This window comes from Lepisma saccharinum, chromosome 2, assembly GCF_977018435.1.
Source record: "Lepisma saccharinum chromosome 2, izLepSacc3.1, whole genome shotgun sequence".
In the NCBI taxonomy this organism is placed as follows: domain Eukaryota; kingdom Metazoa; phylum Arthropoda; class Insecta; order Zygentoma; family Lepismatidae; genus Lepisma; species Lepisma saccharinum.
Window position 1 is genome coordinate 3,150,445 of NC_139230.1, and position 13,021 is coordinate 3,163,465.

Here is a 13,021-nt window from a genome sequence, read left to right on the forward strand (position 1 = left end):
GCTCCGAGAGAAGTGTTGAAAGTGTGTAAAGCATTTGGACATTGAAATTTCATTTAGTGTACATCTTCATAATTGGGAAAAGAGAGACGTGGTAGTATATAAATACGGAGAAACTAGTACTAACTTTTATCTGCGAAGCTGTTTTTTTTCTTCATTTTCGATTAATTTCAGTGGCCACTGCCACCATTCTCGTTGGAACTTGCTGTACTGTTGCTTGGTGTGCGTCTTTTGTTCATCATGCACCTGGCTGAAAAAGAGATACTCCACACTCCAGAACTACAATACATCCGATATGGAAGGTACGTGGATGACACAATAGTCGTGTACAAAAAGACAGAAGAACTCAACCTTCTAGTGAACAAGCTAAATAACATCCACCCCAGGCTCAACTTCAATGTAGAACAAGAAAAACTTCCTGGACATCACCATCAGCCGTGCACTTAACAAATTCACAACCACCGTCTACAGGAAACCGGATGCAGGCAACCAGTACATACATGCTCTCTCTAGCCATCCCCCTAAGCAAAAAGCCAATGTGTGGCTGAACGTTTATCAAAGAGCCTTCTCCTACTGTTGCAGAGAAGAGGATCTACGAGAGGAGATAGCCACCATCACTGAAATAGCCCTGAAACATGGCTACACTGAAGCACAACTTTCCACTTGGTGCAGTAAAGCGGAAATACAGGTCAGACACCCTAACCAACCACAATCAACCCATCCGCAAGCAGCCCAGCCACAATCAACCTCCAGCGACCAATATAAATGGTTTGCCTTCCACAACCATCCCACCACTTCCAACTGCATAGCCAAAGCCCTTCTCCCATATGGCATCAAAGTAGCGCACAAACCCAATTCCAAAATAGCCGATAAACTGAACAAACACAAACGATACTTCCTCTCCCCCCCTTGATAACCCAGGTGCATACGATGCAGTGTGTGAATGCAAGGCTCATTACATTGGCAGGTCCATCAGATCTGTTAATGAAAGAATCCAACAGCACCTAGCAGATGCGAAAAAAGCCCAACCCACTACTGGTCTTGCTAAACATATCAAATACAATAGCCATAAAATTCAAAAGGTTAAAGTCAAACACACTGCCCACACGCTCGTAGACACCAAAATCAAGGAAACACATGCCATAATGCACTTCCCGCACAAACTAATCATCAATAGCGGGTAAGCGCACCACACTTGGATTCCCCTACTACAGCAGTTATCGCCCGGAAATAGGAGACGACACACCCAGACGCACCATGCACCTAGCGGCAGCCAGAAAACTACGAACAAAAGACGCATGCCAAGCAACAGTACAGCAAGTTCCAACGAGGATGGTGGCAGTGGCCACTGAAATTAATCGAAAAAGAAAAAACACCTTCGCGGATAAAAGTGAGTACTAGTTTCTCAGTTTTTATAGTGTACATCTATGTCATTTTAAAAGGAAATAAACAACTTACCTTCTGTTTCATATCTCATAGCCTCTAGGGTGTTCTTATGTACATGGATTATAATTTTGAAAGAAAAAAGAAAACAGGAAAATGTAATGTAGAATATAAATGTTTCTATTGTCAACTCGCATGAACGGGGAAGCATCCAAATTACACCAAGCATAGTGCTCTTTTTGAATAAACATATGATGTTTAGCCTGTCTTATTACCCTGCTGTTGCACTTCAATACATTAATTATTAGCTTCACAAGAATACCATTTTCAGAAACTTATTAGTTGCTACATTATCAAAAAAGGTTTACAAAACACATTTTTATTATCGATTTAGATGATAAACGCTCCACTTGGGTGAAAATAACATTTGAATATGCACTCCATCACATTCCAAATGACAAACAAAATTCTCTGAAAAGCCAGTTTGGAAATTTGGACATTGAAAATGTGGAGGCTCAGATTCTGGGGAGTGGAGCTGAAAAGGTCAGATAGGACAAGGATTGAGGAGGTGTGGTAGTGAGGCTGCAGGACAGAATACTTCGGACATGGTTAGGGTTTTGGGGATACAAAGACGTCCAGAGATAGTATTGCCTGAATAAGGAGTCTGCAGTGGGAGGAAGGGATCAGGATTGGAATGTAGGAGGAGACGAGAGGTGAAAGAACCTTGACCTAGCCACTGATGGAAATTGGAGAGGAATGGAACGGTGACGATAGCACAGTCTACACAGTTATCAAATATCATTATGGATAAGTGTATTAATTCCAGTCGAATCCATATCTTCATTATATTCTAGAATTCAAGGTATACAAATCAAAAATGTGTTTTAACAGTTGAAGCAGCACTTTTTAATTTTAGCTGAAGTGTTACATAAAGTAAAAAAATATTACCATATTTTCAGTCAATAGGTTTTTATGTAACCATACATTTGTACATTATATTTATTAAAAAATAGATTTTGCTACCTACAACATACATACATATATATATATATATATCAATATACAATCTATGTACATTAACTTTTAGAGTTTCTTAAATATAGGTTTATACTTAAAAATAAGGCCCCAAGATTTAGAAAAATATTTGTTAACTTAAGATTATTGGGCAATGGTAGGGTGCATTCGTACACCATATAATATATTTATTCTCTTCTATATTCAGATACAAATTCCATCATTGAGTACATACAACCTTATGCATGCTACACTAATCACTTAGCACTTTTGACTCGTAATCCAGAATGTACGTTACCTGCCCACCCACACATGTTAATATATATATGTGTGTATATGTGGTAATAAAATTGTACCAAATATTTTAGCTATTACAGAAACAACCTGAAATATTATCAGATAGGAATTCATGTTATTTAATACTGACAAATTAAATATTCCATGTTTACTAGTAATTCTGTTTCATTAGCAATACCATGCTATGAACCAACAATAGCAAATATGCTTACTCAATGAATTATATAAACATACAAGTCAGGCAGGTGCGGACTCTTACCTTCTACAGTTTTGCAGATTTTCAAAACTTATGTATAGACCACGCAGTGGGAACCCCTCCCCTCCCCCCCCCTCTGTCTGGCACACCACATGTATGTAATTTTCAAAATACACGTTTCTCCCTCATGTGGAAAAATACATAATCACCAAATTTTATTAGCATTAAGAGGACCATATGCGAGCTTAAAAAAAAATTAAATGAGCAAAAGTTACATCGGGTGTTCTTTCAATATTAAACACACTGAGCACTTGATCAGTGTTTGGCCTGATAATGCATATTACTAAATTATCTTCAAAATGAGGCCCCTTTTCATCTTTCTAGGTTTAGTCAATCCCGAATGTATACATTCAAAATTACCATGTTTTATAAATAAGAAAATTTTGAAAATTCCTATACATCAGACAAAACAGATTTTTATTCAAACCCCTTCACCAAAAAATGGTTGAAGTGTGATACGTCAGGGGTCGGCACCTGCTTGATTTGGAATGGAATCACCCAAATGCAAAAAATAAACTCAGCGTTACGATAAAGGAAATGCCATGTTAACAATACTGCAACTAAAAGGAACTTCACTGGATAAACAGTGAGACAAACCTTTCTAAAACAAATTGAAATTACAAACATACATCTAAATATATTAACCTTAAATGCCCAGGCTGTTTTCTGCTGTGTTGGCCTTAACGCCCAGGATGTTTTCAGCATGAAACGTAAAGTTCTGTACTGCTTTAAATGAAATTAATGCAAAATGGTCGAGTTACAAATTATACCTTGTTTTGATCAGCACATATCAGGCTATAATTACATGCTTATAAAAAGCAATTTTGCATAAGAAATTAGGAGGCATTTCCCCTTCCTTGATGGGAAGGTTGAAAAGGGTTCTTACTGTATGACATATGTACCACTCTCAATAATATTTTTAAACGTAAAGCAACGTGCCTCATGTACAGGATGTCCTAAAACAACTTCAACAATGGTTGGCTCGTGGTAGATATAAAAAGAAGTAACTTTTGCTTACAAGCATTACCTAGTGCTTAAAATGTAACCTACATGTATGCAACCCAACACAGCAAATGATCACTCCTGACGTAACCTCCAGGGGCATGTGACAGGGTTGCCACTAGCTTCCCTTGTTGAGAGAGACAACTTTAAAACAGCAACTTAGGAGTCTTACCTAGTACATGACAAAGCAATCATTTGCTGTGTTGGGTTGCTACATACAGGTTAGATTTTCAGCACTCATAGTGTAGAAAGCAAAAGTTACTTCTTTTTGTGATATCTACCAGCACCCAAGTGTTGCTGAAGTTGTTTTGGGACACCCTGTATATGTAAAAAAGTATGCACATTCACACCACAACAAATCATGTGCATTTATGCAACCTCAGGACACCACAGACACAAAAGCTCAAGTGTTAAAAAACTTGCATCTCCGAAACATTATCCCAAAGTCATGTGTCACTTCTTGGAAAGTTAACTTCTGAGCTGGGGCTACTGCAAATACCAGCTATGAAGTGAATTTCCCAATCTGGCATTTAAGGGTTAATGACGATTTAATGTGTCTAATATATAACAGCTGAGCCAAAGTTAAGACATGAGGTTATATGTATTGATTGTTTAAACATTACTTTTTACCTCATTAAATTAATTGTGATGATTAATGATGATCACGTGAAATTGATGACCAAACACACAACGGGGCACGCATTCCATAAATTATCTAAAATAAAACCTATGTTTGTCATCAGTTTCCAAACTTCTGAAATAAACATGTAACTGGTAACACATACAAACAGATTACATGTAAAATAAAAGTCCACTTTATGTACATATTAGTAACATTAATCATAACTGGATCTAAAGTTTACACCAGAATTCGAACAACTGAAATGTAACCACACTGCAAATCAAACCCAGCACCCCTTGATTACAAAAATGAAGATTGCTCATAAAATTCTTCCTTAGAGTATGGGTCTCCAAAAGTTCCCGAGAACCATGAAAAATGGACAGCATTGAGCAATTATGTGATAGACCATCACTTCCTGCAACTTGATTCCCTACATTTCTTGCATGACACTACTGTGAAACTGGCAATATCATTATTCATTGTTATTTAATTAATATACACACATTTCAAGAATCTGCCTACAAAACAAATCCCAGAATAGACACTCAAATATTATGTACATCATAAAATATACCAAAATTGGCATTTGACCAATGGTGCACAAAGCAGACCTTCTAACTTTACATTATAAATAAATGAGGCTTGATTTAGGGGGGAAAAACCTGTTTGGCCAAATCAGATTATAAGAGCTAAAGTATATCTAAAATCACTTTTAAGGACTTAAGATTTATGAAGGGGTCCTAGGGATAATCGTGGTATGGTCTCAAACTAGGGAAGTCCTGGTTTCGAATATCGCAATAAAGGTGCCTGAGCATGGAAAGAGTGAACTGGCAACAAAACAATGTTTACTGTAATGAGTATTTAATAGATACTCTTCCCACTGAGATCTACAGTGTGAGCTTAAAGCCCCTCACTTGAATATACACATCACGTAAAAATCAATGTATATTTGTGTTGGTCATTTCTTGTGTGATTGTTTATGCAACTCTCTGCAGTTAACCTGATGATAGAAATATGAAACAGGAGCGATTAAGAAATGTTAGAAAACAAGTTCTGTCAAAATAAAACTGCAGCTGTGATGTGTCTGCATTAAAAAGGGCATGATTTTCCCAAATGGAAATAAAAAGTTCCTTGGATTCCTTTTCTGATTGTAGGAGCTAACTTTTGCAAAAGGACAATAGAAGACTTCAATTTAAGTTATTTGATTAATCAATATAACTAATTTGGCCATCCAAATATTTTGTTTCCACCATTTGATTCTTATACAAAATGAATAATTTACAACTGCAGTCACATATTTATGGTGAATAAGTCATCAAAATTTGAGTACAGAAAACTTGAGCTCATTTCGATATCAAAAGCAGTACATGAAATGGCATTTCTATGTAAAAATGTGAATAAAAATCCCAAATTTGATTTAAAAACTACTTATTACACAAAACACTAATTTCCATTCTAATGTTCACCTACGTGAGATTCAAGAAAGTAATTCTGGCTTCATGATATCTGATAGTATAGTACTGTATGCAGAAAATCTATATTTATAATGAATGATGGAAAGGGAGGGCCGAAAAAAAGCATTTTCAACATTATGAAAATGTTTCTATATTTCTTTCAAAATATGAAATTGGAGCATTTCATATTTTTTCTCAATGTGAAAATGCACTCGACCTTTTGTATCGCTATTTTTTTTCCTCCACCATGTGTCTATTAATGTAACAAATCTAAAATAATGTCTGACCGTAAATTATAATTAATTTTTATTAGTACCAAATGCAGGGCCAAAACTGTAAAATCAGGTAAATTTAATATGCAAAAACACTGTAAAAGGCATTATAACTGGGACCAGGATGGTTAAGTGTATTTTGTGGGAAAATGCAATATTCATGCAATGCTACAGAGCATTCCCTGACATTCGCTACGAGACTCGGCGGCAAGCAGCCCGGCGTCAGTGCTTGTCTTTCTTGGTGAACAGGTCTGCGACAGTCGCACGCTACAGTCTGGTTTTTTTTTTGCTCTCCCTGCCTTCGCTCTCTTTCCCTTTCTGTTGACGTTGCAAACTGACGCCAGTATAATCCTCCCTCGGAAGTTGTGTTGTGTTGTGTCGTGTCAGCGTGTTGAAGATTGTGGCTTAATATGGCACCACAAAAGTTTACACTACAACAAAGGATTTATCTTGTCGAGTGTTACTTCGGAAAGAGGAATTGTGGAGAAGTGCGACGACATTTTGCAATGAAATTTCCTGGTGTTCACGTCCCACATAGGACACTATATTAAACCTCGTAAAAAAGTTTAGAGTAACAGGGTCAGTTCTGAATAAAAGTGGAAAGAAAAATGGGGAAATCTAAAAAATAAAGTATACAAAGACAATCCACACACCATCCGTGAGTTAAAAGAGAGTATTGTATGAGAAATTGGGAGAATTACAGTAGACGAACTTTCACGTGTAAATGCCAATTTCCTTCGGAGATGCCAGGAATATGTTGCAGCAGAGGGACATCATTTTCAACACCTTCTGTAGTCAAGGTTAGTACACAATATGAAAACTGTAATTTTAATAGGCGACTCTAGCGACTGTCGCGGACCCCGTTCACCGGGAAAGACAAGCGCTGATGACGTGCCGCTTGCCGCCGAGTCTCGTAGCAAATGTCAGGGAATGCTCTGTGTAAGTGACAGCTGCACTTAAATTAACATGAATAACAAAAATTAATAGCAATACTAACAGACACTTTGAACAATTTCTCACTCACATGTGATTTAGCACTAACCTCCCCATCTTCCCCTCCTACAGCTCAATATCCACAATTAATTCTCCTCCTATCGAGAACTGGCCCAATGCAACTGCAGATACACCAGACACAAAATACTCAATATATCAATTGTTTTTGTAACATCATTATGCAGAACTTCTGAATCGGTTGAATGTGTTATCAAAAATTTTATAATAAAACTAATACGTTTATAATCCAATATATTGCCTTCCTTTCCAACTATCCACACAGAAGAAAAAAAACTTGTTAGGAAATAAGATCTATAACACTATTCATCATACTAACACATAACATTTTGTTTTTTTTTAAAAAAAATAGCTACCATTATCAATGATATTTAGTGAAAAGAATATTACACCTTATACATTTTGACTAGATACATTTAACAGTCAAACTTATATTGCAAAAAATGTTAAAAACATATTTAATTAGTAAGCATTAATGGCTCTTTTGTTAAGTGCTTGCAATGAACTTTCAAAAAATGAACTTCAATTAACTCTTATTGAGAGTAATAATTTGCATGTGCCACCATGCAATGCATTATTGTTTTATGAAACACAACCATTAAGAAAAGTTAAATTTAAAAAAAAATATATATATATATATATTCATTATATTTTCCTGTAATGAGCGTCCAGGATATAAAATCAAGGGTTAACAGTATATAAATAATATTTGCCCTGGAGTTCACTTGAATAACAAACGCAAGTAGTAGTCTCATGAGACAAATAATAGGAAAAAAATAACAGAAACACTAAAAGTTTTAAAAGAAACAACTAAATATATTCATTTTTATCCTGCAATTAGCATCACATTGTTTAATGAAACAGTGGATTCTTTTGTATTATTGCTGCCTAGAAATCATCATATGAACTACATTTCCTGTATTTGCTAGAATTTCCAAGGCACTGTCGTAGTCCATTTTAGTGAAATCCAATCCATTAACTTCTAATATTTTATCTCCTGGCTGAAGAGATGTACTTGCTGGCCCATTTGCTTGCACTTCACTAACACAAATTCCCTATGTGAAGAAAAACATAACTTGATACACACATACATGCAGAAGAAAAGGTCTCACCACTCATGTCCATTTGCACCAACATTGATTTACTCGGAGTAAGAGGAAACTCAGAGTTAACCCACAAATCGGCTGAATGTTGGGTCAGTTGGGAGTAAAAGGAGGGTCAACTTTACCCTTCGAGATCGGCCAGTAAAAGCAGAGTTAACCCAGTAATGGCTGCCATCTGCAACTGGTAATGTGTCACTTCAGAATTTCGAAACTAAATAAATGTTAAAGAGGAAGTAATAGATTCAAACTATGTATATAAAAGGCGAAATGTATATAGTATGTTACTATATATACTATGTACTTTGGTAGATGTTTACTAAGCACATTCTGCAGAACAGAGTTTGTAAAATTGCATGTGCAATACACATGTAAAAATACACCTCAAAACATGGAACATTACGCTAGTATTATTAATTATTTTTTTTTAAAAAATTACAACATGCGTTTGGTAATACAAACATTTAAAAATTATTACATGTAGAATAGTATGTGAAATTGATTCTTCAGAAGAACAAGGGAAGGAAAATAAACGTGAAAAATTAAAAATATTAACCGGTGTAAACATTAGCTATAAAATGATCATGAATGCTACGTGAAGATAGATGACTAGATGTATATATCGAAATCTGCTACAAACATCACTGTAACACTACTTACTACAATTGCAAGCTGCATTAATATATCATTTATTCACGTAAATATGTTTTTTCCATCTTTATTGCTTATCACTGTTTAGGCAATGTCCAGGTCCCGTTACCTCCATTCTTTCCTTGTTTCCTACCACACCACGTGTAGAACCTTACCAACCATGCCTTCTCAAAAGAGGTGAATCGCGCACTTCCATCTACATGATGTTCAGGCACTTGCTTAGAGGGTAGCTACTACTCTCCAAGGATTAATCCTGAGTTTCGTGACTTGCTACGTTCTTCGCACTTTCCATATTGGTGCAATAGAAGATGATCATTACTCAAGGATTACCCTGACCTACAGTGACCCCACTCGTGAGTTAGTGCAATGTTGGTGCAAACGAGCATCAATGGCAAAACTAATTATTTACTATAATTATGAGCCAAAACATGGATGCAAATTACTAAAATTGTGTATATTGTATCATTTAATTACTATATTTTGTACTCCGTAAATATCAATGACCTGTGCTCACACAAAAGTAGAGAGAAGAACGTGGGATTTTTATCTGCAAACTTTGAAAAAACTGAACTCATATTCCAGTATCTTACCAAGTACTCAATACCATTACTACACACGAGTCCTTTAACCTTCGAGCGGGCGCGCCTGCGCAAAATTTACGCCAAAAGTAATTTTCTTTAATTTTCTTGTATTTCCTTTGAATTCGTCGACCTATGCTTTTTATGTATTCCTCAAACAGGTATTTTGTGTTGCATATTAGCAGTCATTGTTTATTTCAGATCAGAACACCGTGTCGTAAAGTTTGCGCTTCGCGCCTGCTCCTGTTCTGTAATTTTTTCGGCCGGTCATTGTTGAAAATGAGTCGACAAAACGTAGACGTGAGCGAAATTCAGCGTATCCTTCAAGTTTCTTCTGATCACGAGGGATCACATGAATTGGACAGTGACGAATATATAGAAGTCAATCAATATGACAGTGAATCATTTAGTATCATTCATTATGAGCAAGGATTTTTATAATATAAACGTAATTCTTTTTGGGTCTACATTTATTTATATCATATCTGAGGTTAATATTAATGAAACATGTTGAAATACAAGTTAGAATGCTGAAAAAAATATTAAAAACATTACTTGTAACATTTACGTTTTCTGCAGGAATATCTGTCGTAAAAAGTACGACATGCGCCTGCTGATGAAAAGCGTGGTGCGCTATAAATACGTAATAAGTTACGTGCTGTCTTTTTTTATTTGTTTCAGCATTCTAACTTGTATTTAAATATGTTTCATTTATATTAACCTCAGATATGATATAAATAAATGTAGACCCAAAAAATTTACGTTTATATTATAAAAATCCTTGCTCATAATGAATGATACTAAATGACGTAAAAAATGCGTCACGCGCCCGCTGGTGACACGATTATGAACGCGCCCGCTAGAAGGTTAAAGTACTCAGATGATCATGCAAACTACTTGTCCATGTTCCAAATACATTTTTGTCACAGATCATGGATATTATGTATCTGTCGACAGCACAGTGCTGGAAATTGAAATTTGCCTCTTTATGGTCAAATTTCATGGCAATATCCTCCACAGGAAGAAAAACGTAGTCCACTGTTGCAAACCTCAAGAATTGATCTATTTTCTTTGAACATACATAATCAATCATATATATTCTCTGATATTTTTTATGTCAGAGAAACTGCCACATAGGAGGCCCAGGTTCGTTTTCCAGGATGGGTGATCTTGTCCCTGCATAAAGCAGTTCTGGGGTTCACTCATCCTCTAGAGCAAGGTGTTGATCACACCACCTCCAAAATAATGTCTGTCATCATGAGTGTGGGACCCTACCTCCACATCTGTGTATGGTACAGTCAACGGCAAAGATAATGGTAGGCAAATTGTCCACCGCTATTTTCATTACTTTTTTATTTTACATCCTGTGTTGTTATAAGAAATGAAATTATGTTGGTTCGAAGCAGGCTTTGTTCTTTGCTTATTGATGTCTTTATTTCAATTCATTATCATCACATTGTGTAATTCAGGCCGAATGAAAATGGTGGTGGACAATTCGTCTACTGTTTCTTTCGCCGTTGGGTGTACAGTGCAATGAGAATGGAAGCTTTCTTACCCTACCATATAGTTTCCAACGTCATGGAATGTGCAAGAATGTCAAGCTTTCACCATACGTTTCTCATCTGGTAAAGTTTGACTACCCTTAGTTGATGCTCCAAAACAACATTGCCATATTAATGAATATGAATTCTGACTTATACATATTTCAAGCCAGTCAATTAACAAGTTGCAGAAATGTGCACTTTACCTTCATAGTTCCAATGAATTAATAATTTTCAAAATATTAATAAATTTACATTTACCCACAACACCTAAAAATATATAATGTTCAACACCCAATTTAAAGTTTTTGAAATTTACATTTTTCTCAATTATACATTCAATCTTCATGTCATATGCTACAACATTTTATTTGAAATAAGAGTTAAAAAATAAAGAGGGAGAGTAGCAGATGAACAGCTTTTAGCAAAAATGGTAACGGTAAAGTTCTCCGTGCCACGAAGGCACATTTAGGAGATGTGGGGGTAGCGCCACACACATTCTCAATCTCGGCCACTTTGGAGGTGATGTAATCAGCACCGTGCTCTGGCCCACTGATTTCAGGCTGAGTGAGTCCCAGAGACGCTTCAGGCAGTCAGACACCCTACCGACCAGACCACCATGACTCATACTGCATAAATGAATGTGCAAAATTTTTGTTCACTTAGATATGGGAAAGAGCAAAGTTGTTAGCAAGCCACTAAGGCATACAGAGGATGAGGTGGAGCTCCACAATGACCACCTTGAGCTGTGACTGAGTGATGTGATCAATGGGGTGTCCAATAACACCGAGTTCTAGCTGGCTTTGCAATCTGGGTAGTTAGTGGACTTAACTTCAATGAGTGACTGCTTATTACAGGTAACTAGAAAAATCTCTGGAACCCACCAGTACAAGAGTGTTGTTTGTTTGAGTTTAAAGTCCACTTTATGCACAAATAGGTTAATCTAAAGACTGGATCTACAGTTTAAAGTGGGGTCCAAACCACTGTGTGCCTCCACCAAGCATCAAACCTGGGATGACATTAACAACGTGGTTTCAGATTGAAAGGAGCTGATGTCCCTAGAAAGCATGCTAGGTTGGGCATTGGGTGGTCATGGGTTTGAGAGAGAAAAATTGCAGAAAAGCTCAGACTTTTACTGAAAAATGTATGTAAAAGAGTTACACCATGATCACTAAAGTACAAGGCTCATTCAATAACCAGAAATATGTTACAAGCACCAAAAGAACTACAGTACTATGTTTCAACATAATTCCCCCTAGTTCAATGCACCTGTGCCAGTGCTTGATAAAAAATATTTTGGACGCATGCGTAACCACTGACGCACCACTGACTGGACTTTGTCGTCATTCTGGAACCTCGATGCATCTTTCAGTGAGCCAAAGGTGTGTAAATCGGAAGGTGCGAGATTGGGTAAATATGGAGGGTGGGGTAAGCACTCAAACTTTAGGTCCTTCATGGTAGACAATGTGACACTGGCAGTGTGTGGTCTCACATTGTCATGGAGCAAAAGCACACCAGTGGACACCAGACCACGTCGTCTCTGCAGAATGGCTGGTTTCAGTTTTTCAACGCAAAATGTTGGAGTAGGTGGTACTGTTTACATTATGACCTCTGGGCATGTAATGTTCAAGAATTGGCCCCTTGTGGTCACAAAACAAAGTTAACATGACCTTTCTGGCACTCTGTTGAGCATGCACCTTTTTAAGCCTGGGAGATGAAGGATGTCGCCATTCCATTGTTGTCTTCTCAGCCAACTTGTACACTTGTGATCGGCTCGTACAGTTGTCACCATACTGAACTGTCATGCGGTGATTAATTTCTACCTGTTTCATGCCTTCACTCA

General features: G+C 36.7%; 1 protein-coding gene across 2 annotated transcripts in view; it reads right to left on the reverse strand.

Moving 5' to 3' along the window:
• Positions 1-6,685: 6,685 nt before the first annotated feature.
• The window catches only part of LOC145983867 (uncharacterized), a 178,621-nt gene continuing 172,285 nt past the window's right edge, over positions 6,686-13,021 (reverse strand). For both annotated transcript variants that reach the window (XM_083116931.1, XM_083116932.1), the window contains exon 14: positions 6,686-8,363. In XM_083116931.1, the coding sequence (XP_082973057.1) occupies positions 8,187-8,363 (177 nt within the window). In that variant the 3' untranslated portion in view covers positions 6,686-8,186. The remainder of the gene's footprint in view (positions 8,364-13,021) is intronic.